This window comes from Corylus avellana, chromosome 10, assembly GCF_965113065.1.
Source record: "Corylus avellana chromosome 10, dhCorAvel1.hap1.2, whole genome shotgun sequence".
Taxonomy (NCBI): domain Eukaryota; kingdom Viridiplantae; phylum Streptophyta; class Magnoliopsida; order Fagales; family Betulaceae; genus Corylus; species Corylus avellana.
In genome coordinates this window covers 20,284,655-20,312,248 of record NC_142499.1, presented here as the reverse complement: position 1 = coordinate 20,312,248, position 27,594 = coordinate 20,284,655, and the positions used below count along the sequence as shown (strand labels likewise).

The following is a 27,594-nucleotide window of genomic DNA, read 5'->3' as shown; positions in this document are numbered from 1 at the left end:
TTATTATTTTTTTAATCCCACCATATTCGTAGTCTTTCATAAAATATCTGATTCTTTGATATGCATTATCTTCCTTAATTTAATATCAAATAAAATTAAAAAATTAAAAAACAGATTTTAACTTTTCAAATAAAAAGTAAAGGATAAGTACTATATATATATATATATATATATATATATATATATTTCTGTCACATCTGAAGAATTAAGTAAGGGGTAATAAAGGGTTACAGTTGAAAAAGATAAAATATTTGGTGAAGACAAATGTGATGACTGTTTTGAAGTCTCTCCTTTTGTCACAAGCACACCATAAGGATAAGGATAGAGTAGTACATGCATTATTCCCTTTCACTCCATCTTGATCCAAACAAAAAGTTATCAACTAATTAATAAATCAGATAAAACATTAATAGTATTCATTTTAACTAAACGATAAGTCGATAAGTATGAAAGTTATTAATTTTGTGTATATATTGCCTCCAAGATATTCACTTGTACGTGGGAAGTACTCTTCAATGGTTTTATCAACAATCATGCCGTGAAAGTTTTTGTATAGCTCAATTCTTGGACATCCATCCTTCTACCATCATAGGAATTTTTGCGTATTGGTTCATTAATCTTGCTGTTGCTCAATGATAAGAATTGTTGCGTATTGGTTCATTAAGCCTGAAAAAGATAGTAATGCACCAATGCGGACCGGCCTATTCATGGTCCATCGGCCCATTACAGCAGAGCAGGGCCTATCCTTTCATGAACTGCAGGCAATCAAACTAATGATCTGCAGTCTGGCTATATGGGCCTATTTCGAAATATCCAAACCCATTAAGCTAACACCCTAGAGGGTCTCAGCTGTTTTTCCCCAAATGATAAGGAAAGCTATGACAGGCTGTATTGGCAACCAATCTTGCAGTTTCTCTGGGTTTGTCTCATTTCATTCGGGAAGGAGATTTCATTATTGTTGCTCTTTGTTGGGAGATAAAGCGGTTATGGACTCTTTACTCAAAGTAATATATATATAATTGAATATAACTCTAGCCTAAAAGCCTAAGTTAATGGGCTAAGGTCCACTTAGGTATATTAAGTACTATCTTCTTTTATATTTTCTCAATGTGGGACAGAACAAAACACTCACAAGTGCATTCACAACAATCTCCTCCTCACTTGTGAGTCTCTTCACATTGACTCAACTCCCGCTCGCTTGCCAATCTTTTTATATTTCCAAGAGTGTCTCACGTCAAGAGTTGTGGATTGAGACACAACTCTAAACCCAACGCGTCTAAACACCCGTCCCAATAAAGTAATCATGACTTTGATACCATTTGTTGGGAGATAAAGCAGTTATGAAGTTTTTACCAAGAGTATATTAATATACATAATTGAACACAACTCTAGCCCAAAAGCCTAAGTTAATGGGCTAAGGTCCATTTAAGTATATTAAGCACTCTATTCTTTTATATTTTCTCAATGTGAGACATAACACTCATAAGTGTACTCACAACACTCTTGCTATTCAGAATCTGGATCTTACCTAAGACTGGTGCATTTCTTTGACCATATATTGCTTCCATCATCTTCATCATTCCTACCTCCTCATCTTGGGAAACTCAGAATATTAATTGAAGTGTAAATTTTTGTGCCCACTATGCAGCAAATTGGGCTGCAACCAAACCTTTCTCTAGCTGTATTCCCAGCTCTATCTCCTCTAGTTCTTCTATCTTTATCTGTAGTGGGAAAGACTCACCCCCTAGTTTTATTTCTTGTTTCTCTTTTTCTTGTAGCCCGTGTTATTACAAAAAAAAAAAAAAAAAATTGCCAATTACTCAACTTCCATCTCACAAGGTTGAATGTAGACAAGCCTTTGTGTCAAATTTTATTAAAAAAAATAAAAAATAAAAAAAATCAACGACTAATAGGCAGTGCCATGTCAACATAGTGAGATGAGAGTAAGTATTTATAATTATTCAATTCAATATAATTTATTAGTAATGTTATTTAGACTATGTTTGGGATTTCGTTATGAAAATTAAAAAATATTTTTAATATTTAAAAAGTTGTGTCAAACCAAAAGCTGGTCTGTTTGGTAAAAAAATTTAAAAGTTTTTATTTGACATTTTTACTTTAAAAATGACCAAAACACACTTTTAACTTTTTTAGGCTTTTTGAAAATTTAAATGGGCTTTTAATTTTTTTACTAAATGACTATTTTTTTTTTTTTTAATGTTAAACGCAATTTTAACCCAATCAAAGGCAATCACCATCGGCCCTTATAATTTACTCATCATTCGCCGACCAGCAGCATAAGGAACATCGGAGAACTTCTCTTTTCTTTTTTCCCCCCCTTTTTTTTTTTTTTGGGGATGATCAGAGAATTTATTGTTGTAACAGGGACTCATTCAATTTGATTATGTAAGAGGTGTAGCATAAATACAGAATCTAAAACGAAATTAGTTGAAATAACCCACTAATTTTATACCAATTACTAAAACTATTTAGTATGTACACCAGGAAAAACAAAAATTACAGAACCTTGTCTAGTTTCCAGGGAAAACATTGGAGCTTAGAGCAAGACTTTGTCCATGTACTTGTGCACTCGCCTTTATCTCCATCACAACACTTGCAAACAAGCCCCAGCGTTGAGAAAAAGCTTGAAGATCCTGCTGTAATTACATACTAATATAATAAGCCTTCATTCATATCAGTAAGAAATTAAGAGAAACAGAAGTGGTTTTGTGGTAATTCTTACCTTGTTGAGGCATTAAAGAAAGCCCCCTTGCTTCTGCAACTCTGGGTTTCTGGTAAGATGAAACAAGCGTTATAAGGAACAGCAGAATAAGCAGCTGCTGCTTAGGAATACCCATATGTGCTTGTTTTTTTTTTGACAGAAATAAACCTCTAGGGTTTTAGTCATATATGCCCACAAAAGATGCCATGTTTAAAACCAGACGGAAAAAGGCTGGCGAATGGCGATGACTTTTCTTCGAAATACCGGGTGTACGATTGTTATATACTACTAGAAGATGGTGATGGGGCTGATTGCTTAGTTTAATGGGAGAGATTCGAAATAATTGTTTGTAGAAATCTAGAAGGGTGGTGGCTTTCTGGCTTCTGCCGTGCCACACGTTTTCCAAGACATTTACGTCTCTAGTGGGGCAGGTATCTTTTGGAAGCTTCCTTCTCTCTGTAAAGACTTTGGGGTCAACAGGGAGAGAAGGGGCCTACTACTCCACCTCCTGTCTAGAACATACGACAATGTCATATTATTTTGTCTTTAATTATGTCTTATCATTGGGTTATCTTCTGAGTGATTGGTTCACACCGGAAAGAAGCATCTGATTGGCTGGCATCAAAGAAAATTTTCTCGAGAAAGTGGAGTAGGGAGGGGATCACGTTGAACAAAATCTCCAGTTTTTCTGAGTGGAGAAACTTTGGGTAAATTTTCCTCCTCAACAAAGGTTGTTGTTGCTTGGCATATCCAACCGGACATTCTTTTCTTTTTAAATTTATGTATTTATGTTATTTGGTAAGAAAGCACGTTGGTTTGAATGCGAAATTCACCCAAAGACCTTCAATAATGCTACGAGTGGGTGAATAAGTGTAATCACACAAAATAGCCCAAATTAACAAAAGCAAATAATAAATCAAGTACAATAATTTTGATGATAAAGTGAAAAGCTCTTTAAAAGTAAAATAATTTTAAGATAGTTAAACTCACGAAACTGATCTACTATAAAAGATTACAATTACAATCAATTTATACTTACAAAAACGTTTGTATTAAAAATTTGACTTATACCAAACAAACAATCAATTTGTCTTCTACCTCGCAGTAGCTTCAGAACTCTAGTCAATCTTTTACTCAGTCTCCTCTATAACCCAGAAACTCCGATAGCTTGAAGGTTTTTGTGAATTTGTGTGGTTAAAAGAAAATCTTTAAAAAGTAATGAATTAAAAGCATAAAGATGCAAGGGTTCTATCTTAGCTCATAAAATATTAGCCTCGGGGTCTTCTTAAAAATCATGCAAAAGATGGTTATATAGGTCCTAAGAAAAATTGAGGTTTAAGTAAAAGTCGGTTTCTAAAAAATACAGTTAAAGGCAACATCGTTTAAACAGATTAGTAAAGTGTTTGAACACGTATTGCGGTTTCACAATTTTCTAGATGACGTAGTTCCTAATGGAATGACCAGAGTAACAATTCAAGCTCTCGGATCTATCCAATATAGATTGTGTTCGAACCTTCTTCAAACGACGGCTCTTATGCGGCTCTCATATCTAAGTTCTCAAAAGTACTTGAATATCACATTTGAACAGTTATCAATTTTGATGCTGCTATAAAATCCAACCTTTCTTCCTTAGATGTAGTCGGCTCTTGTCATGATGGATCCATTTTGTTTACCCAAGCCACACTGCACTCTTTGTGCACCCCCAAATGAAGGTGAGGCTTTTGCAGCCCTTCTACCTAGCTGTTAAAACATCCTTAGACCTTAATTGTTCTCAAGTCATCTTCAAAGGGGATTCCCCCTCAGTTAGTCTCCAACTTAGAAACCGCACAACTGATTGGAGAATTGTCCCTACTATTTCGAACACTCTTGATCTTCTCAATTCTCTCTTTAGTTGGTTAGCATTCAAGATTGATAGGAGCGCGAATTACTGTGCTCTCTCAACTTAGCACAATGGGCCGTTACAACCAGTTTTACCAAATTCTTTATTATTTTCTATTGTTGTTTTCTAGATTTTTTTGGGGGTGGGGGGGTGGTGAATGGAGATTAAAAAAAGCTAAGAGGGTAGGGTAGCCTAACAAAAATTTCATTACAAATAAAGAATGTGTCAAAATGAAAGACTAGATTGATTAGAATCTTGGCACATATGCTGACCGACAAAGGAACCGCATGCAGTTTTTGAGATAATCTAGAAGACGGTTTAGGAAAAGATAATCACACCAAGTCATACAATTATAATTAATATTTGACAGAATAATTGTACAAAAATATACGACAATAAATCAAAGGTAGCAACTCAATCAAAAATAAGTATAGTTTAACATTAAATACCGATTAGCACGTCCTTGTCGAAAAACACCAAAAAAGTCCATATCCGCGTAACTTCCTGGAGGTTGCGAAGTTGCAATTGGGTACTAAATGACCCTTTAATGCTCTAATCCTCTAAAGTCTAACTGTACTCGATCTTAAGGCAACTTCCACCACTCAGCTATACAGTTTGCACATCTCCTTTTCTTATCCTCGGTTCAACTTCAACCTTTATTAATGACCCTTTTAAGGCTCAAACTAACCCTACTCTTACGGCAACTTCCACCACTCAAGAAACTATTTATGTCCCTAAGAGATAGTTCAATCGGTTGTGACTATTCCTAATGAAGTGGAGGTCACTAGTTCGAATTTTCTTCTTCCTTTTGTGTGGATAAGTCAAAAAAAAAAAAAAAAAAAAAACTATCTATAATCTTTAGGGATAATTTTATATTTACACTAATTTCTTTACATAGGTTTTTTTTTTTTTTTTTTACATTTATATATGACTTTTAAAGATCCATCTCATATCCAATATTGATTTTAAAAGCCACCTATAAGCAGGGGCAAAACTAAAACATTAACAAAAGTTAATTTTTCAAGGTATATTTAAAAATAAAAGTGTGAAAAATAAAAGTAAGTATAACCTTCCTCGATCTTTATTAGTCCAAGGTGAAGGGCTTGGGGAAGAAAAAGAATAAATTGGTGCAAAAATAAAAACCGTGAGCGGCAGGATTCGAACCTGCGCGGGCAGAGCCCACATGATTTCTAGTCATGCCCGATAACCACTCCGGCACGCTCACCCTGTGGATTTATTGGGCAACCTCAAAGTATATCACTTTTAATAAATTCAAAAGTACGCAAAGTAACAGGTCAAAAGTGGAGATGCGGGGTATCGATCCCCGTACCTCTCGCATGCTAAGCGAGCGCTCTACCATCTGAGCTACATCCCCGAGATATTCTTTTCCTTCAGTTGTTAATATATAATTGCTAATTCATAAGTAGTTAAAAAGAGGATTTTTAAAGTTTGCCCTTGTATTTGTCTATTTGCTTATTTATCTTTTACATATCTGATCCATATCAATGGGAATCTGAAATCTTTAGTTCAAATCAATGGGAAAAGCCACATAATATTTCTCTCTCAATTTTTCTTTTTCTTTTTCTTTTCATTTGATTTTTAGACTTCGAAAATTATGTCTTATTACTTGGTGGCACTGAAAATCTCAATGTTAAAAGGAAAAAAAAAAAAACACACACTCACGGGCTCCGGTGGAAGAAGGGCAAGAAAGAAGGGGAGAAAATGAGGAGGGAAAGGAAGAGGAGAAGTCATGGCAGCACATAGAAGGGTTAAGCGATATTGGTGGGGGAGGGGAGGGGAGGGGAGAGAGCTTACTCCAAAAAATGATGCAAATAGAATTTTTCATTGATCATCAAAAATATTCCTTCTAATTGATAATTTTCAGTTGCACCAAATAAAAGAGAACCAAAAAAAAAAAAAAATCATTTAAAAAAATTATACCATGGTAAACGAGCCATTAAAATTTCCCTTGCCTAAAAATATAATGTTAAAAGGAAAATTCAAAAAAATAAAAAAGGTACAATTTTTAGCACATCATCGAAAGGGATGAAAATTCTCTGCTATTAGGTTGTCCGAATTTTTAACTTAATAAAGAAAGTTGTAGCAATCGAAAGCTTCTGAACAGTTTAGAATAGACTCGAGACAAATAAATCTCACAAGTCACAGTTTTTCTATGTAAAATCCGAACAGCCCAATAACAAAATTCTCAATCTCACCCAAGAGGACAACAATCATCAAAACCTATGGCATGGAAGACTTAAAAGTATCACATCTCTTCATTAACTTTAATTACCCAAAATTAAAATCCATTTGATATCAAGGCAACTGCCAAGTGCAATCTTATTAGAAGACCGTCCACATTCGATCCATCTGTCCACTCGAGAGATATTACAACACATTTCAAACCTGATAAAACACTCCCAAGAAAGTTGATCTTCCCTTGAAAAACATTGGTCAACCGTCAACGTGATGCCTCGTCGTTTTTAGCTGACCTTCACAATCAACCCCTTTCAATAGAACACTTGTGGAAAGGGTTGCACCTCAACTACCCCCAACACAAAACCAAAAAAAAAAGATAAATAACTCTTGAAGACTTATCCAATACTGCTTTGCATTTTTTCTAATTCTTTATTCGTATATTTTCACAACAAAGAGAGTAATTATATCCTCAAGCAACTATTACCCAGATCGCAAATCTAGTTATTATAATATCATATTCAAACTCGATAACATATATACATAACTGTGAGCCCCAAAAACAAACAAAATTAGGGAGAATTAAATACATAGCTGGATAAAAGGGGAAGATGATGCATCCTTTTCATGTCTCGTTAGAGCTGAAATTCCATAAGTTTACATAAAATGGATGGGGGGACGAGAAAACAAAGTTTATTGAGACACAGTTCTAAATAAAATCTGAACCGCTCCCAAAATGCTCGAGATCGGGATGTGTCCCACTCCCAGGCCTCCGTGGGGCTCTGCAACAAAAATAAAGGAAATCATGTTAAATGCTTGGTGTTGCTATTAGAATCCTGGACACCAGAACACAGAATCGTTTCAAGAGCGAAGAGTGAGAGATGTTTTTACGAATCCTTTCACTTATGACCCGTCATACTCCAGGTCCATTTACCCCTGTTCAGCAAGTGAATCAGGTCAACATACATGTTACACTTTACTTGAAGATGGGGGGGGGGGGGGGGGTGGGGTGGGGGTGCGAGGGGGAGATTTAAGTTCAATTCAATCCAGTGGCTTTGGAATCTGCTACATTTAGATTTTATAGAAGTGCTCATGTCAGCCTTAAACTACCATACTTTGTTCAAATGCACACAAAAGTAGTAAAATCATCTCACGCTGGATTATGCAAACACCCTGATGCAATGGGATAATTAGACCCAGAACATACCTACAACCCGGTTCTTCCTAGAATAAGTAAATACAGGCACAATAAACAATGTTTTGGGAACTTAAAAATAATTTTTACTACTTTTATGTTTTCGCTATGGGTATAAACACACAGTAAATCTATCCCACCCCAGATCATACAAACTCCCCCATGTAATGGAATAAATCGACTGAAAACATGCCTAAAGCCTTACACATTTTAAAATAAGCAAAGAAAGGATCAATAACAGTTTTTTAGAACTGAATCAAAAAGGTGGTGTATTAAATATGAAACCCCAAAAATATAACCCCTAAACCCCCCCCCCCCCCCCCCCCCCCTTTTTCTCCCTTGTTTTCTTCGAATTTTTTTTGGGGTATGATTCTAATTTCACATGGATTTTTTTATTTTTTTCATTTTTAAATAATAGAAAAAGGACAGCATGATCTATTTGACATGTAGGTAAAACAATGTGTTTTACTTGCAAAAACTAAAAATACAAAGAACGATTTGAAATCAGACGACCACTCAAGGCAATAGTTTGATGATTTTCTTTAAAACTAACACATTTTCCCACAAATCTAATGAAATCTTCTAATCCACCTACCACACTTGAATCCAACACGATCACTCTATTTCATATTTTAACTTGAGCTCCAACTAAAATCTTAGTAGAGCTTTAGAAAGTTACTCAGTTATCATGGTGAATTTCAGATTTTGATATAATACCTTGAAAAACGATTAGGCTCAAAACCAGGAACACCAGGTGGGCCATAGGGATCAAAACGAGCACCTGGAGGTACACCCCTGTTTAAAAAGAACCAATTACAATCAGAAACCAAGCAGTATGATTGGCAAATCCCGCTGGGGGTGAAGAGAAATCTGAACTCACAGTTGTCCTCCAGGGAAAGCAGGATCTCCCGCAACTCCACCAAGCCAGCTTGGATCATTGGGTCCTACTTCCACATAAAAAGAACTTTATTAATGAAGAAATGCAAAACAAATAAAAATAAAAATAAAAGCCTCATCATCTTACTCACCTAGAAGCATGCTCCCACCAATTCCAAAATCACCCCTGAAGAACAATTGAATTAGTATAAACATATGCAATTTGAGCAGTACAACAACTGGAAAGGTTGGCAAAGATCGACAAAACAAAGATTTGTGAAAGCAAAACTACCTGGTTGGGTACATTCCAGCACCAGGCCCAGGAAAGAGATCACTACCACCAATGGGATTTATAGAAGGATATAGGATTCTATAAAGCACATCACAAGACATTTGGTGAGCCTCATACTTGGATGAGTGACCAATGGAATACAAAAACAAAAGGTCTATATACCACAATCATCAAGTAAATTGTTTAGGCTATAAAACTAGCATTCTTCGAACATGATTCCGTTCAAGTATGAAATATGCATTATGGCATGATTCCAGAGAAAAACATAATATTCATAAAAGGACTACCTTATCCCCCTACCCCCCTACAGGGAACCAAGGTTTTCCATAGCAAAGGAAATTAAATTCCCCCTTTATAAGCTAATGTACCACATGAATGTATAAGCTCTTACCTAGCTTAACCTTGAATAAAGTTAACAAACTAGACTTGCCATGTACAAAGCAGCACTATCATGATACATTTTAATACAATTAAAATTAGCTTCATTTTCTAAAAGCTATGGCCAAAGCACACTCAAAAACCAAAATTACCAATTTCCATTTTGCTTAAAAAGAATAATGAGGTATATTGTAATATAATGCATAAAGCGGGCAGAAAAGAAGCGGGAAACAAACTAAAACTAGCCATTACAAATGGAAAATTTGGATGGCAGTTACATATGGTCCATGCGTCATACATCATGAAATTAAATGACTATTCACAATTATCATTGAACATAAGAGAGAGAGAAAGAGAGAGAGAGACCCTGAAGGATGAACTTGAGGGCCTGGAGGTCTGCCAAATGGAACACCAATTATGTTACTTCTTGATGCTTCACTGGTTTCCGAACTGCAAAGCAGAAAGCAAAACAAACATAAAAAGAAAATCCAGGGATGAGTATACTCGGTATGCAAAACTTGATATCTATTTTCAGGGTTCAGATTGAAAATCCCGCAGTTTAAGGTGAAATGGAAGTTCCTGATCAACTTATTTATGTCCCATCATAAAAATATTGGATGCTTAACCTTTGGCATTGATTTTCCATTTGAATGCTAAGATTATTGTGGGTTGGGGGGCGGAAGAATAAATAATCTTAAGAGTCTTGAAAAGATTTAGGCCATTTTCTAATCATCCTTTCTTTATTTCTTGTAGATGCAACAAACTGAAGCTTAAAGAAAAAAAAAAAAAAAAACAAGAGAAGTATGAGCAAAGAGAGAGGGAGAGGGGGGTGGGGGGGTGTTGAAAGGGCACGCACACAAAACCAACTACAAGGTTCCCATACGAAAAACAAAATTCTAGAGAAAATGGTGACATGATAGATACTTTCAGCACAATTTAAATATTGCAGTTTTAATTTAAGATATGCCTACTCATTTTTTTACCACACATCAAAATAACGAGGCACATTGTAAATTTCAATTTTACCTTCCAAAAAGAAAAAGAAAAAAATCTTAATTCTTATGTTCACCTGGTTAAACTACATATGATGAGCAAGTCATCCTGTTACAAGTTCAAGAACTTCGGTCAGACCGAACATTTACCAAAATATTTTACTATATATATCATCAACAATTCCATTCCAGTGAAAGGCATGGTTTCAGATCAAAACTGATCACCAAAAAGAAGAGATTCAAGTGAGTATTGTTGACTTCAAACTCTCAATGTTTTAACATCTCTACATCTCCTAATTCCAATTCTGCGTTTATATAATGATACGTGAGAAATACATCATTGAATAGCTTTTTAGGAAAAAACGATGGTTTTTTGCAGAAAACTAAGAAACATATTCACTTGGGAGCAGGAGGAGTCAGCACTATAATCTGAACTTTGCATGAAGTGAAGAACAGTAATCAATAGCAGAACAAAAAACAACAAAGAATCCCCGACTTATTTATTTTACATTATGGAAACAACAAGATCTTGAAGCCGAGAGAAAAACCAGACGAACATACATTCGGCAAGTAAACAAAGTTCAAATCAGTAACTGAGATGGGTTCAAGCCTCAGATGCAATACACTAAAACATAAGAAACCCATCGCTAGTGATCGCTGAAAGAACAATTGAATTGCTACACATAATTGACTCTATGAGAAAAAGCAAAGCTACAAACAGGTTAAGCTCGATTACCTTGAATCATTACTTGAACTGGGTCGCGAAGAACCGTCCAATTTAGACAGAATCAGAGCATCCAGACTCTTTACCAGCTCCTCCAGATTCTTGAACCGCGTAGAATAATTAGTGCCCCCGTTTTCTACAGCATAGTCTCCGACACTGCAATAAACAAACCCCACAAAACACATAACTGGACATGAACAAAAAAAATCGAGAAAACCCAAAAGATATCCAATTGTGAATGCAGAGAGAGTAAAGGAAAATCGAACCTAATTTCTAGATGAACCGGCTCGGAAGCCCCTTCAGCCAGAGCATCGACCAGTAACTTATCGTGCATCGCAAGGCACTTCACTAGCACTTTCTTCGAACCCTTCTCAGGGTTCGTATACACGAACGCGTACTCATCGTCTAGCTCCTGCCAGTTGTCCATGCCCACCTCATCTACGCGCCAAAAAGACCGGCCGTTTTTCAGATAATCAGAATTACAGAGAGAACTCAGAGAGAGAGAGAGAGAGATAAGAAAAAGAGAGAGAGCAGAGTGAGAGGAGTACCGGTGGACGGAGAGGAAAAGGCAGTGTCGGAGGAGGCGGCGGGTCCGGTGGCAGTGAGAACGTAGCCGGAGGCGAGGAAGGAGGCGTGGACCGCGAATGCGATCTTGTCGTGGTTGTTGCGGAAGGACGGCCTCGCTGCCCTGATGACCGCCATCACCGTCTTCTCGTTCGCCATTGCCGCTTTCTTTTTTTCTGATCGATTTCGAGGTTTCGAGGTTTTTTTTTTTTTCACTTTTTGCTGAGGATGTGAGGAGTTTTGTGCCGATCCGCGTGTCAAAGGTAACTGTTATAGTAAGCAAAGTATATATATATATATATATATATATATGCGTCGGTTAAACAAAGAGCCCAGTTGTACAACACGTGTCAGGGGATCCAATGAACCAAAATCCATGTGGGATTTGGGCCGCGGCTTGAAACGTTCTGGGCCCTTCTAATTGGATTCCCATTTTCCCCTTCCTAATTCCTATTCCCTCCATCCCAATCACTATTGGAAAAGGTCCCTACACCCTAGTTTGTAGTTTCTGTTGTGGTTTGTTGTTATGTTTCTACTTGAGATAAAAAAAAAAAAAATTAAAAAAAAAACTCCATACAAACACCGGTAAGAATTCATAAGATACTATTTGCCTAAAAGAACAAATGCCTTGGATTTTCGGCATTTGTATGTATTGTTTTTTGGTTATTTAAGATTAGTGTCGGACTGATTAGTGATTTCTTGGTTAGAAATTGGGTTTTAGATTTGTTGATGTGAATTTTTGCATGGTTGGATTGAACAATAATTATTGTTGATGTGATCTTTTGTTCGATCAGACTAAGAGTCTATTTGAGATTGTGTTTGAGAAATAGAATTTTTAAGTCAAATTGGGTAAAAGCTTCATTTTGGACCCTTAAAAGCTTCATTTTTTTTTTAAGCTTTTGCTAAAAATGTGTTTTAACAATTTTTAGGCTTTTTAGACCCTTAAAAGCGCTTTTAATTTTTTTACCAAACAAATACTTTTTTCTTCAAACGGACTTTTTGAATGTTTAAAATACTTTTAGGCCTCACAAACGCAATCTCAGACATGCTCTAAAATAATGGGCACTTAGAGAACAAAAGAAAAGACTACTGAAATAATGACAACACACAATGGATGGGAGGTAACTAACTTTTCAGAAATATCTCTTTAATATAGTTTTAAGGGGTTTTTATACCAAAAATTTCCTAGAGTTTTGTGACCCTTATAAAAATTCTTGTAGAAGTGGTTCCTCGATAAAGATTCATTTAAAAATGGGGGGAAAAAATTCAGATGGTGTTTGATAATCCTTTTTAAGAGAAGTATTTTGTGTGATATGACATAACGGTAAAAAGAGTAATAACAAAGGAAGGATTAGATCTCCACTAGTTTAGATTGAAAATCATGTTCTGTTAATTGATTTCTTTACAGTATGCATAAGTACAAATGGAAGTTCAAGCAACTGTCTCTGGCTTGTGTCTTCCCGTAGCTCTTATGTAGCAAAAAACTGCCACCAAGAAAGTGGTGGCAAGGCCCCCCAGGATTACACCACCTCCAGCAACTGACTTATCTACAGAGTGATGATGATGCTGCAGCTTCCTCGGGAGGATCCCCTGTTCTTCAATCGGATCTGTTTGAACAGAAGAAGTCCCGGCAGCCTCCTCCATGTTCTGCCTTTTCTCTTTTGTTTCAGGCGCTTCTGATGGGCTGAGGTCAGGTGCACCATATGAGTTGACCACTGCTTTAGGCTGGTGTTTCCCAAGTTTTCGAATCATGGGTGCTTCTGCATTGTGCAAGTTTTCACCGTTGCTGGATGGACTAGAAGCTGGTGCCATGGTCTGAGCCTTTGCACTAGCCACGGCTAGAACAGCGAAAGCATTTGCCAAGATAAAGCAAAAGAGAAGAAATTGAGCCATTTTGTGTTGAAGATGCTTTTGTTCTTCTTTTGAGGTTATGATATTGGTGGATTTGGGTGTTTTATATATATATAGAGAGAGAGAGAGATAGCGGTTTGCATTAAAAGTAGATCCCATGCTCGTGTGGTTTGATGGAAATTTCCCTTTGTTTGATTCCAGAAAATAATTTAATGGGGTTGTCTGCAGTTTGGGGAAATTGGGGGAGGGACACGTGTATGCGTTAGAATATTAGAAATACAGCTAAGATTTCAATCGAGGGAACAAGATCTTCAATATGTTTATTTGTTGTAGTAAAATTAGGTTGAAAAAAAAAGAAGGGAGGCTCTAGTTCACATAAATCTATGAAGGAATAGAAGGTGATCGGAAGCTGCTAAAATATTATTGGAAAGTGTCGGGAGATCTTAATAACACCAACCAAAAATAAAAGTCATGGGAGAATCCTTTGAAAGTTTTTAATAAAAGGCAAATTCTACTCTCAAACATGAAGCCATTTGAAGATATATATACAAGCCGAAGAGTTAAGCGTCTCTAATTACAAATGTGACACCCTAGCTTGCGTTGTCTCTTTGAATGAAACTCTCTACTCATTTTATTAAGGTGGTTTTGTTAATGAACATTGTTGTATGGCTACATGCTTAGACATGCCAAAACATACCTCACCATTTTCAACTAAAAATGTAAGAACATGTTTGCTTTAGTCGTATAGGAGGTTCCATTTTTCTGATATTTTTATAATATGGTGGAGGTAATGACAATTAATGGACATATTGGAATCTAAAGGCTACATTTATGGGAGTGTTCTGGAAATTAGAGACATGATGCAGAGCTCATTACTTTGAAGCTAACAAGACGCTAATTAATATTAATTTTGTACGGTTAAATAGATGGAACTCCATAAGATGCCTACGGCCTACGGGTTAGGAAACAATAATTGTTTCCGACACCTAAGGAGTGAAGAGACCATTTGAGATGCAGTCGGTTTACTGTCTCTGCCATTGCCGCATTGTGTGTTTGCATGGGGGTTGTTGATTCATTTTTAAACAGGACATCCTTGCTGGAGATACTTTGCCAGATCATCAAATGGTGACAGTCAAACCCAGGTTGGCAACATGCACGTGAGAGTTCCACACTTCCAACTCCTTCAAGGTGACCCTCTCCTCAGTTTTAGTTAAGGAATTATGGGTCGGATCTGTTTAGATCCATTTATGGTTTTAATTTTAATCTTTAACTTTTAGCATTTTAATTACAAAAACTAATAGTAAAATAAAGAGAGATAAATAAAATAGAAAAAACACAGATTTTAGGTGATTCAGCTTATGACTTAGATCCACACATTAAAAGCATTTTTTACTACATATTTCCTAGATAAGTTTATAATACAAGGGGCTATATTTATAGAGCTTATAAATTATTTGAATCCAATATCATCCTAATCAGATCCCTTAATTTATGGTGATTCAATGAGTTGTGCCACTTAAGCAACGGATGAGAAAGAGTGCTCAATTTACAGCCAAGTAGCTAATTGAACCTGCGACTAGGCCTAGTGATGTATGCATTTCCATATAAATTCACATTGTAATTCATGCGATATTATCATGTCAACCACAATCAAACTTAATTATTTAATGGCTGACATGATAAATACTACATGAACCGCTACATCAATTTGAAGGGAAATTGTTGTAAAAATTACAGAAATTTTTTTAAAAAAAATAGAGATAATCATGACATTGAGATGAACAACCAGTTACTGCCAAAAATTTGAGATAATCAGGACACTTGAGCTTTGAGAGTGGCATAGGAAGCACAAATTGCCAACGGTGTAAATAGACATTGAGGAATGAGGATATAATAATTCGTCAACAAAGTAATATCCAACAGTCATAAGCTAACTTTAGTACCTCTGGCAATTACAGAAAAAAAGTGAGATCTTACTTAATAATTTAAGTAAATCAAAAGCCTTCCGAGAAGACAATTTCAAAATCTGAGATCCATCAAGCTGAAGGGTTTAGATTAGAAGCTTCTCGATGGCATCCTGCAGCAACAAATTATCGGGGTTTAAACATAAATCTGAAAGAAAATGGGGGAAGCAGCAGATAAATTAAATAGAATAAAATGTCACCTTGAGCTGCTGTATTTGAGATTTCAACTGGCTCCCTTCATTGGTTGTCACAGAACAAGCAATTACTGCTCTCGTGACTCCACATGCTCGACCAAGAGCTTGCTTTGAAGGAACAAAAACATAGGGCACATTCTGCAGCAAACATATCAAATGTCATCTCTGCTGAATGCTTTTTCATCTCTTTATCTCTAAGAGTCTCAGCCTAAGCTTCATGAACTAGATCCTTTTTAAGTTTATCTCCCTTTCAAAGAACTAATAACAGGTGCATGATTCTCAAACTAGAATGCCATCACTCAAACATGTGATAGATGATTAGCCCACCATTTTACCTTCAACATTGAATTTTCCCTTAAAAGACCTTCCACCAGACCACAAAAAGAAAGAAAATTATAAAAGCAAAAAAAAAACGTGATTCATCCAATATCTCTATCTAAAACACCCCCCCCCCCCCCCCCCCGCTTCCATACAGAATGAACTCCTTCAACTAGTCCACAGTCTTCAACTATGGTACAAAATTTGAAAAGAAAAAGAAGGTTAACTCCCGCTTCCAATCTAAAATCAACACTACGTAGTCCACTCGATTCTGCTCCAGTTTTTTTGGGAATAATCCATTTCTATTATTATCCCCAGAAAAGCTTAGATGATTTTTCATTCTAAGATAACAATTTTAGACAAGTAACTCTCATATACGAGGTATAAGAAGAAAAAAAATACATCTCCATTTCCATATTCTGCAGAAAAGGAAAGTACTACATTCTTTTTTTGATTGGTAAGTGAACCCACCCTCAACCTCCACCTTGCTACGAAGTACCATTTGAGCTAAAGCTCATTGGCAAAAGGAAAATACGACATTGAAAGCCATAAACAATCATGAAATGCAACAGGGAAGACATGGTGCCGGCAACCCTTCCCAACCCATGTAGAAAAGACCAATTTCAAATCCTGTCCAATGCGGCATCAAGGTGGACTCAATAGGGTGAATGATAAATCTGAATTAAATAAAAATGATTTTTTCCCTATAAAATCTTTCTTTTTTAAATTATAAATAAGAAGCATTCAACGATTACCATCCTCAATATGTCTCAGCTGCCAATCACTAGTAAAATCTATTGGAGTTGATATAAATTAGAAACTACAACATTCCCACAAAAACAGTAGTCTATGCACTAAACAAGTACAATTGAATAGAGTATACCCAATTAAATTCTTGAATAACTTCCACATGCATGGTACACAGTTTACTCTTTTTTGAGCGAAAAAAGAGATTAATCCACAAGAAAGAAAGCTAAATCAGGTTAGAAAAATAAAGCACCTTATCCTCTGCAAGAAGTGGAAGGTGAAGAAGGATTTCAAGGGGCTCAGCGTCTGCGGCCATCACAACAAACTCTGAAATCCCCCTGTTCAGGGTCTTGGTAGCTGAATTAAAGCCCAAAACAAAAATTAAACAAGAACCCAAGAACAAAATGCACTGACAAAAAAAAGCTTTGAGAACCAGTATGAACCTTCATTAGCACCCTTTTTGAGTTGTTTGTAATGAGAAGCTTGTTGAATGAGGTCCAGTATCGTTGTGTGCAGCTGGGAATCAGCCAGTGGGTATGCTTTCGGGTTCACAGCTTCGACAGTCTTTGATATAAACAAATGCGTCACAGAATAATATACAAGTTAATCACAAACTATAGAAAGTCCCAAAAAAAAAAAAAAAAAACAGAGAACAAATTGAACTTTTCGAACCCTTAATTTTAAGAAGGAAAAAGACTTTACCATATTGGCTTGGGGTTGGCCGATTGTTGAATACCCACACGAAAAGAAGAACTAGGGTTTTAGGCAGGTAGAAGGAAGAAGGGTTTTATAGGTGTAGTTAATAGCATATATGGTGTTCGAAGTTTGACAGTTGACCCGCCGAGTTCAAAAAGTGAAAAAACAAGATGCACCAGCCGGGAATCGAACCCGGGTCTGTACCGTGGCAGGGTACTATTCTACCACTAGACCACTGGTGCTATATGTAGTTATCCATCATAGCTTAAAAAAAATAGCAAACAGAAAGAAAATGATTGAATTTTAATGATTAGGAATGCAAAAATAATACTAAAAATCACAATCTTTTATCTTATTATTATTTCAATCTGTTGACGTGGTAATACTAATCATTTCTTAATTTTATTTTAAACAATAGTTCATTTAAAAGTTTTATTAGCACTAACACAACAGTAAAATGTGATTTCTAGCATTGTTCGGAATGCAAACTTTTATTTTATTTTGATGTCTCTTCGGTAGATGGAACCATCCTCTCTAATGGGTTTTAGTGCTTCTTGTGTGAATGTACCATCTTTGTATTCCATAAAGAAAAAAGCAACTACTATTAATTTAGGGAAAGAATCAGAGATGCTCAATTCTTTTACGAACTTGTTATAAAGAACAACAAAATAGAGAGTATAAATTCAACTTTCCACTTTTTGCCCAAAGGTTTTCTTTTTGTATGAATAGAAATCATAGAACCCTACACTTATCCGAGTGTTTAAGGGCCCAAGTATAAGCTGTAGAAGCAGGCCCAACTATTTAGCCACAATTGCCCATCAGCATCATCAGGCCTGCCGTCTGCAGATAATGTGATTTTTCTGTGTCACAAACGCTCAATGTGCTTCAGCCTTCAACTCCCAAATTTCATCGATTTCCTGCAAAATCCCATCAAAGCAAAATCACGGCAAAATTTTTAAACCCAAACAATGTCGATCATCCAGACGTCTCTCTCAATCCAAACCCTCCCGCAACATCTGTCATTCTCTAAGGCCTTGACGGGTCCAACTCCGACCCTGCTCTTCCTCCACCCAAAACCCTCTCACCCTCTGCTCCGGACCCAACCCATCACACGCAAAACCACGACCATTCGGATGGGCGGAGGCCCCAGGACGTTCCCGGGCGGCGTGTCCAAGTGGCAGTGGAAGCGAATGCAGGCCAAGAAAGCGAAACAACTCCTCAAGGCTCGCCTCGCCCGCGAGCGCCAGATTTACGAGATGCGAAAGCGGGCCGAGCTCAAAGCCGCCGTGTCCGAGCTCGAGCGGCCATGGGAGGTCGTCGAGAGAGCCCCCAACTTGTTCTCTGTCGGAGCAGACGAGCAACTTAAGGTCTTGGCCGATAGGTTCCAAAGGCCAGGAGGGTTCGACATGTGGACCGAGAGGGACGGACCCCAGTTGTTCGACACCGTGGATGAGTTGCCCTCCGCGAGGTTTTTTCCCAAAGGGGTTGTTCATAGCGTCAAACCCTATCGAAGAAATGGTGGGTTGGACGAATCAAACGGTGTCGAGGAGGGTTTGGCTTTGGATTCTGAAAGTGGGTTTAAGAGTAATAAGAGAAGTTCTGTGAGGAAATTGCCTGGTGGGTCTTGTAGTGTATGGGAAGGTGAGGATTTATCGGAAACCGAGGGGTCATATCGGAAAGATAGTTTGGAAGTATCGGGGCTGAATGGAGGAAATGGGAAGAGGAACAATGGAAAATTGAGGAAGAATGGGAATAGGAGGAGGTTTGGGAACGTGGGTTCGAATGGTTCGAGTGGGTTGGATTCAGGACAAGTTGCTTTTGATAGGAAAGAGAAAGCGAAGGGTTCCATTATGCGTGGGTATGAGTTAAAGGATTCAGAGTCTGACGTTTATGATATGAGTTTGCAACAAGATGGAACTTTTGGGTTCGACCAAGAATTAAGTCATTTGGAATTGGAGCCTTAGTAAGGAAGAGGGTGGGTCTCTGCTTCTGGGTGGTGCTGTGAATTTGCTTGGTAATGCTTTCATCGAGTTTATGCAAGTGAAGTGATCAGACAAAGAGCAACACTGCCCACAAAGTATGTGTGTACATTTTATATTATGTTCTTACTCGTGGCAACTAAGCTGTAAATGTAGGCTTTAGTCATTGTATGTACGTATTGTTGAATGAAAATTTAGCTCGTATATGTTTCACTCTTTCCTGAACTTGATGTCACTCAAAGATTGCTATATATTAATAGTATCTCATATACCTTTGAAAATCAGTTTTTGGATACTCTTGAATGTCATGTTGACCGAGAAAAACAATGTAAAAATCTAAACTTTGCACTGCTCTGTTATATGCGATGGGTTTCTTGTCATCCTATGTTGGAAGCATGACTAGAGCTGCAACTTGGCTTGCTGTGAACTGAGAGCAAATGGCCTGGACTAAGGTGGGTCACATTTATTGAAGTTTCACTTGTAATAGACTTTGGAGTGGACTGGAAGAAAACGAGAGATTAAACCAATCCCATGCACGCCTGTTCAAACATATATGCATTATGACTTATCAAAAAAAAAAAAAAAACATATATGCATTATGTACAGACATTAAAAAATAAATAAAAAAACATACATTTGTATGTGATGTTCTTTCTTGTGCAGTTTTTACTTGTAATAATCAAGAAATTAGAAATGTCGATTAAATAACATGTTGAATTGGCGTTTCTGTAAGTGATGTAGTTCTATGTTGTTTGGGGCTCTACTACAATAATGATCAGATTGTAACCTCAGAGTTACTTACAAGGCACAGGAAAAAAAAAAAATTGAAATAAAAACTTGGGACCTTTTAAGGATCTGATTTGTGATGTATTCATTTATGATATAACCCATATTTCGTTTATGCTCTATCCAGCAGGTTATTCAAGCTTTTAAGAGGCTTTACATGCTAATTAACACTTGAATGGATATGATTAGTGTTTGATTACATATTTTAGGAAATTGGTTATTATCAGTTACCTATTAACAGAGTATTGTTCAAAGGGATGTTCTTTTAGTCCTATTACAGTTTCCCTTCTGGTATATCTGCATGCTCAAACACAGTTTTACCCATATACATACATAATATGTCCACATGTATACATATGTTATGAAACATATGTATACATGTGGACATATTATTTTTTTTTTTTTTTTTTTTTTTTTTTTTTTTTTTATCAAAAAAAAAATAATATGTCCACATGTATACATATGTTTCATAAAACTAAAGATAATTGGGCTTGTTTGATAATGCTCTTTGGTGGTGCTTTTTGCTTTTTAGTTGAAAAAGTGTTTTGACGTGTAATAAAATAAAATAAAATAATTGTAAGTGTTTTATGAGTATTTTATGTTTGATGTTGTTTGTTAATAGCAAAAAGCAAACTAAAAGCCATTATCAAGCAAACCAAATATAGTCTTGGAGATCACGGGGGGGTTGGGGGGGGGGGGGGGGGGGGGGGGGGGTCGGTGGAATTGCCTACTTTAGGACCATGGCTGTATTGCGCACTATACTTTCGATGCAACTAGGATGGATAGCTCCATTTTACGATGAACATAGTTCTTCCTATCCTGATTGATGCGTTCTACCCAAGTCATGATTCTTATCTTCATAGTATGTTAGGTATTGCTCCAATTTAAAAGGCAACTTGTCTTTCTTTGACCCATTCGATCTCACAAAATCTCCTTGACTTATCTTATATCAATTCTCTTTTGTGGCAATGATGCGCCGAAGCACTATGACAACAATACTGCAAATCCATTGTCAACATGGTCAACCTTTATAATCGCTCTAAAGCTTCTGACAGCCACACCTTCAACTCTTCAGGCATAAGTGGTTGAGTGGGGTGTTGCACTCATCTTCTTTAACCCACTGAATCCATCTTAGTGGTTTCTGTTTACAAAATTGCTTGTCACTTTAAAATTCCACTCACTAGAGATGAAGGTTCTGAAGGTTAGGTTTTCCACACTTAAATTTGATTTGTAGATAAGAAACTGACTTATCTCCTGTGAGCAGTGTTTGGATATGATATTTTTGTGCTTGACATGTACTTGGGAAGCTTGATGTTTTCTTTATATCTGACTGCTAGAGTGCTTGCAGGATTTGATATATTTGTGCGTTAAGTTTGGTATAGAGAAGTCAGAATGTGTCTAATTGCTAAACCAAGTTTTATTGCCTCAATGATTTGGATTAAGATCCCAAATAGTATATTGGATAGTCCCAGTAAAAAGAAGTGACCGGTCTTTGATCTTATGATTTTGACATGCATTTTGGCATTCATTGCAGGGATAAAGATATTTGAGTGATAGCTTTAATCATTTTGAAATGGAAAGTATCCTATTCCGAAAAGGTTTTGGTCAAGAAATTAAGAGCCTATTGGTAGTTTAGCTAGCTCTCTTAGTGGAAGGTGATGACACAAGTGTGTTTCTTAAAAGGTTTTGGTCGATATTGTAGCAAAAATTGATTGATGAAAAAAAAAAGGGTAAAAATGTTTGGTATGGAAAAATAAAAAAATTTTGTTTTGTAGTCATTTTTTTATTTGAACAGTAATAAAAAGTGATTGATGTAATGTAAAAAATAAAAAAATATTGAAAAAATGAAAAAGTAAGATGAATAGTATTGAAACAAAAACGTTTAACAAACAGGGCCTGACACTGCTCTGGAGAGGTGGGAGATGTTGCTGTTATTTTCAGTGGGTTTGCCGACATCACTATTTTCAAAATCACCATAGCAAATGATTGTGTTGTGCGGATGGTAGTCAATGACATTTGATAAATGTGAAAAACCTTTTTATTTTTTTAAATAGGTGATAGGAGTAAAGATACAATACAAACACAAACACACTAAGATTACAAAGGCGCAAATCTTTCCCGTTGTCAAGGGGAAGATTTAGTAAAGGAAAAAGACCAGGGAAAAGCCATCAGAAAACTTGATTAAAGCGGCCCATTTAGCTAAATTGTAAGTATGAAGATTAACGCTCTTATGAACTTTGAAGGCTAATTAGCTTCGAAAGGAGGTTAACACCCTAAGAATATATGAGACTAATGGTGAGATTTTCCATTTTGTACTTTTGATGTCTATCAAATTCGTCTTCGAATTTTTGAAAGTAATAAAATTAGTCATTGAACTATCGGGTGGTATAAAATTACTCATTTCATCCACTTCAGCCAATGGTGATTTGGCACCTATACCAAAAAACCAGCTAATGTGGACTCAGTAAACAAATGTTACTGCTGACTTGGCAAGGCTTATGTGGAGATATTTACATGCAGTGTAATATGATCGGATAGGTTAGTTCTTTGGTACAGGTGGCAGAATCAGGCGGTAATTTTGCATAGTTGAAAAGCACTAGATCAAATTTGACCAATGAATGATTAGTTTGGTAAACATAAAAAAGCACTGAAACCAAATTTAGGATTTAACCCATTAGAATATTCAAAACCAGTTGAGGATATGCTGTTGGCAGTTGTCGCTGGTGAAAATAATTACAGCCGTCTTCTGAATTGGTAAATCATTTCAACTTTGAGAAATTACTGAATTATGAAGAACTTGTCAGTCTTTAGTTGGATGCTATTATGCTAATCTAGTCAAGCTTTTGTTGCTAAGGATGGATTTTATCGTTTTTAGTATATGAAAAAAGGTTCCGTGTTGTAGAAGAAATGACATAATTCCAAAAAAAAATTATCAAGTCATTATGGCAGAGGGGACAGGGTTGAACATTTTCAAATGTTTGGATTAAAGGTGGTGAGTGACTTAGCGACCAATTGCTCTTAATCAGCGTGTTCAAATGGATGGAACCTTTTTAGCTAATTATTATTATGCCGGCCAATGCATGAACATTCATGAATGTCAGGAGCAGTACTTGTGTTTATCAAGACCCCAAATTTTTTTTTTTTTTTTTTTTTTTTTTTTTATAACAAGGAAAATTCTGAAAGGAAATCATAATTATTTAATTAGAAAATCATATTTATTTATGTGTACCCTTTTGTAATGTCATGCAGTTTTGGTAGTGTTCCTAAGGGAGGCAAGAAAATCATTAATTATTTTACTGTTAGGGGGTTTTTACTTTGATTCAGATTCTTTACAATTCTCTATCTCAAGAGAAGAAAACTTTGACAAAACCCTACTTACCCAAAGAAAAATAGTCGGAATTCTCAATCCTTGTTTTCTAGACCAATATGATATTGTGGAAATTTACTCTATAAGTTAAAAGGGTGCACATCATTATTGATTGTGTTCATATCATTCTTTCTCGTATGGTGGATTATACCAAGAATCTCATCCTTTAGTGTTGCGAAAAATCATTTCTTTATGAATTATCTCTGTTTAATGAATTAAATAGCTTTCATAAGGAAAGAGAGAGAGAGGAAAAAAAAAAAAAAAAAAAGGGAAGCTTCAGAAAATTTTTGAACTTTCACACGTTTTGACACTGCTCCAAAATTCTCAATTCAAAGTATCGAACTTTCAATTTCAATTTCAAACTACCACGGTTTTCTATTATAAAAAATATATATAAAAAAAAAAAATTGCAAAGATATTGGAAAAATATTACAAATATATTTTTTTATAAAAATAAAAAATAAATGAACACCTTAATCTTTATAATTTTTATTTTTTTATAATGAAAAAACATGAATATTTGAAAATTTTAAGAAGATTTAACAAAAATTCAAACATAATAAGATAATTAAAACAAATTAAAAATTTGATACCTTAATTGGGAATGTTTGAACTTCCGAAGCGAAGGAATCTAGAAAAGTTTTATGAACTTTAAAAAATTAAAAAAAATAAATAAATAAAAGAAGAAAAAAGGGATCTTTGCTCGTCGGTAATTGCAATTTGATAGTGATATAAAGTAATGACGCGAGGTTTAAAGAGAATCAATGGAATTTGTGGATGGAGGGGTTGAATAATTCTTACTTGGACATATTGGCATAAAGAAGGAATGACCTTTGATTGACGCATTCCCCAAAGTGAGGGACACAAGCAAAAGAAAATCCAGTCAGAAAGACGTCCACTTAATTTTATTCAATCAAAATTAAAATTACTCCATTCAAACCTTTCTCTCACGTTATAAATGTGTGGTTTCACAAGTATGTATCATGCACTAAGGCAATAGTTCGTGATTACATGTTGGGTTTAGATCGTATTTAAATATGAGTATAAAATTATATAGTTTAATGTTAATTTAATTTATTTAATTAAATTGATTAAACCTTTTAATCGTAACTCACTAATTTCGTATTTGCTACATATCAAGTTAATAGGTAGGGTAAAAAATTATTAACCCTAAATGTCGCATGCTGAGTTTGAAGGACAGAAATGTTCTCCAATCTGCTTTAATAAATATTAAGTGTTCTTTAATATGTGAAAAATACACGTTTTCTCTAACATTCTTAACCATCATTTATTACTATTCTATTAACTTAGTAACCTAAACGGAACAGGATCCTCTCCAGTTCAAATGAACCGGAGAATATTCAGTTAGTTATAATTGAGAGGTATTTTTATTTTTTCACTTTTTGATGGGACAAACTTCTAATCCACTATAACTAACTGAATATTTTTCAATTCAAATGAATTAGAGAGGATCCTAATTCTAACTTATTAAACATATTAAAGAATACTTGGCATTTATTAGAATGCCAAAATGCGCCTCGAATGCATGACAGCATGACAGCCACGGTCCTTCGTGGAGCAGGTTTTATCAGCCAAAAACGATAGAAACTCCACAACCCAACCGAGATTCTCAAAATCTCAAAGCTAGTATAGAACGTGGCTCATATGCTAAAATTCTTTTTTCTTTTTTCTTCCCAAAATTTATATCGAACCCTATTCCTTAGAATACACATCTAGTCTATTCCTAAAATTCCTTCATTCATACATGTGAAAGTATGCAAAATAAGCTGAAATATTTGACAATTCTCCAAAAAAAAAATTAATTGAAAATTGATCTCATCCTAAATGATATGATATTATTCGCTTTGAGCCAATTTCTCATTGTTTTATTATTGAGTTTACTCCAAAATGCCTCATATATACCATTTAGAGAGAGTGTATTCTATATAAATACATCATATTTTTTACATCCAGGCAATATAAAACATCACAATCACTCCCCCTTGAAACCAAGCGTCCTCACTAACGAGCCTTATAGACTTATGCACGCTCCCATGAGCATACACAAACCCATGAAGGAATAGGATCATCTCTCGTCCATAATGGACTAGACAATATCCAGTTCATGACTAGGATTTATTCTCAGAAATCTTAGGGCTACAAATTGGACACATCCCACTAATAAAAATAATAATAAAATATTATTTAAAATTAAAAAAATTAATTAATTAATTTTTAAAAAAAAAGGTGGCTGGCCACCCCATTTTGGGTAGGGAGCCACCCCCAATGGCCGGCCTAGGGTGGCTGAACCACCCCCATAGGTCATGGGAGTGGTTCAGCCACCCCCATCTTGCAAAAGGGGGGGTGGCCGAACGACCCCAAAGAGCCTTGGGGGTGGTTCAACCACCCCAAGGGCCAAGTTAAAAAAAAAAAAAAAAAAAAAAAAAAAAAAAAGGTTGACCCTTGTGGTGGCCGAACCACCCCTTGGCCACCCCCCCTTTTGCAAGATGGGGTTGGTTTGGCCACCCCCATAGGCCATGGGGTGGTTCGGCCACCCCTATACAAAATGGAGGTGGCCGGCCACCCCCTAATTTTTTTTTAAAAAAAAATAATATTTTATTACTATTTTTATTAGTAGAATATGTGTCTCATTTATGACCCTAAGATTTCTGAGAAGTTTTAGCTATGAACTGAATACTCTATAGTTAGTTCATAATGAACTAGAGAGTATCCGGTTCCGCTCATGGAGGGGGTCGGCGGTTACATTAAATCTCACCAAACCAGATTCAAAACGAATCTGAAGGATAGTGACCCTTCATGGCTTTCACTCACAACTTGAAGGTGGGCCTAATTGACTTTAGATGAACATATCTGAACGTTGTTTTCCAGATCAGTAGGATTGATTTGCTGGACAGCAGGAGGAGAATGTGAACAGAAACAAATAAAAAAAACACATGGTGCATTGTATAAAGTTTAATGCTTTCCTTCAGCTGCATAATTCAGGTCAATAATAATTCCCACCATCATCCCTGCAGAAAGAAAAAAAGAAAAAAAAAGAAAAAAAAGGGAAGGCATGATACTGTCCATTTTTTTTACGTTTTTTTCTTTCTTTTTCTTTTCTTTTGTATGTTGATTACGAGGAGGTACAAACGAGTGCTCTGTCCACCGCGAAAAGTCACGCATGCACTTCAATCAACCATGGCCACTGAAATCTTATGTTGCTTATGAGCAGCCTACAGTTGACCTGAGGCATATATAATCTAAATTGCTTGATTGAAGAGTTGAATTTCTATCATCTTAATCTCCACAACAAGTTAAAATATTAGAAACCAGTCCCATTTTCAAGTTAATGCTCATTATATGGATAAGAAAATTGCCTATTTGAATCATGCTGCTTCCTTCCACTTTTTACATATTCATTAAAAAATATTGTAGCTGGGGCTCTTTTCTTCAAGTCATTCTTCAAAAGGGTTGATTTGAAAAGAGAACTTGGTGGGTAGTCATCAGGTTTCATACTTTTCTTCATTATTTATGAGTAATGTTGTAGCCAACTGTTATATAACTGTCAAATAACTGAGATAACATGACAGAAAAAATCAGTATTTTTCTCTTTATCAGTACTAATTCAATGATAATTTTTATTGTAACATCACAGTCTACTAAATAGCATATTACTTGAGTCTTATGATACTTATTAACTTTGAATGTCAACTCAACGCCGAAGACAAGTTTTGGAACGCTAGGCCACTGAGTACCCATTAATATCATTTCCACTGTAATGGATATTCATATGATTGGTCAAGTGAAAATGTAGTTGGATCAGGGATCAAGCAATATATCTTATCGTATTATTAAAAAGATATATATATAGTCA

General features: G+C 35.9%; 4 protein-coding genes and 3 non-coding genes across 8 annotated transcripts; 1 reads left to right on the top strand and 6 right to left on the bottom strand.

The window, feature by feature from the left end:
- Positions 1-5,744: 5,744 nt before the first annotated feature.
- Positions 5,745-5,826, bottom strand: TRNAS-AGA (transfer RNA serine (anticodon AGA)). Its single transcript has one exon. It is a non-coding gene; the product is annotated as a tRNA-Ser (tRNA).
- Positions 5,827-5,903: 77 nt separating this feature from the next.
- Positions 5,904-5,976, bottom strand: TRNAA-AGC (transfer RNA alanine (anticodon AGC)). Its single transcript has one exon. It is a non-coding gene; the product is annotated as a tRNA-Ala (tRNA).
- A 1,311-nt stretch (positions 5,977-7,287) lies between these two features.
- On the bottom strand, positions 7,288-12,067 carry LOC132162048 (proteasome inhibitor-like protein). Of its 2 annotated transcripts, XM_059572295.2 has the most exons (9): positions 11,803-12,067; positions 11,521-11,692; positions 11,267-11,410; positions 9,905-9,988; positions 9,161-9,238; positions 9,021-9,055; positions 8,873-8,936; positions 8,710-8,787; positions 7,288-7,579 (listed from the first exon to the last, which is right to left on the bottom strand). In XM_059572295.2, the coding sequence occupies exons 1-9, from the start codon at positions 11,975-11,977 to the stop codon at positions 7,507-7,509; spliced, it is 903 nt and encodes a 300-aa protein (XP_059428278.1). In that variant the 5' UTR covers positions 11,978-12,067; the 3' UTR covers positions 7,288-7,506. The 2 variants fall into 2 exon arrangements, with proteins under 2 accessions (XP_059428278.1, XP_059428279.1); XM_059572296.2 differs by lacking the exon at positions 9,161-9,238.
- A 1,182-nt stretch (positions 12,068-13,249) lies between these two features.
- On the bottom strand, positions 13,250-13,711 carry LOC148583484 (uncharacterized). The gene has a single exon (XM_088510886.1). It carries the CDS (start codon positions 13,709-13,711, stop codon positions 13,250-13,252), a length of 462 nt encoding a protein of 153 aa, XP_088367012.1.
- Positions 13,712-15,511: 1,800 nt separating this feature from the next.
- Positions 15,512-17,703, bottom strand: LOC132161688 (uncharacterized). The gene is made up of 5 exons (XM_059571863.2): positions 17,595-17,703; positions 17,336-17,456; positions 17,146-17,249; positions 15,834-15,965; positions 15,512-15,746 (listed from the first exon to the last, which is right to left on the bottom strand). The coding sequence occupies exons 1-5, from the start codon at positions 17,595-17,597 to the stop codon at positions 15,720-15,722; spliced, it is 387 nt and encodes a 128-aa protein (XP_059427846.1). The 5' UTR covers positions 17,598-17,703; the 3' UTR covers positions 15,512-15,719.
- Positions 17,704-17,759: 56 nt separating this feature from the next.
- TRNAG-GCC (transfer RNA glycine (anticodon GCC)) lies at positions 17,760-17,830 on the bottom strand. Its single transcript has one exon. It is a non-coding gene; the product is annotated as a tRNA-Gly (tRNA).
- Positions 17,831-18,425: 595 nt separating this feature from the next.
- Positions 18,426-19,851, top strand: EMB1513 (copper ion transmembrane transporter). The gene has a single exon (XM_059607382.2). It carries the CDS (start codon positions 18,557-18,559, stop codon positions 19,550-19,552), a length of 996 nt encoding a protein of 331 aa, XP_059463365.2. The 5' UTR covers positions 18,426-18,556; the 3' UTR covers positions 19,553-19,851.
- Positions 19,852-27,594: the final 7,743 nt, after the last annotated feature.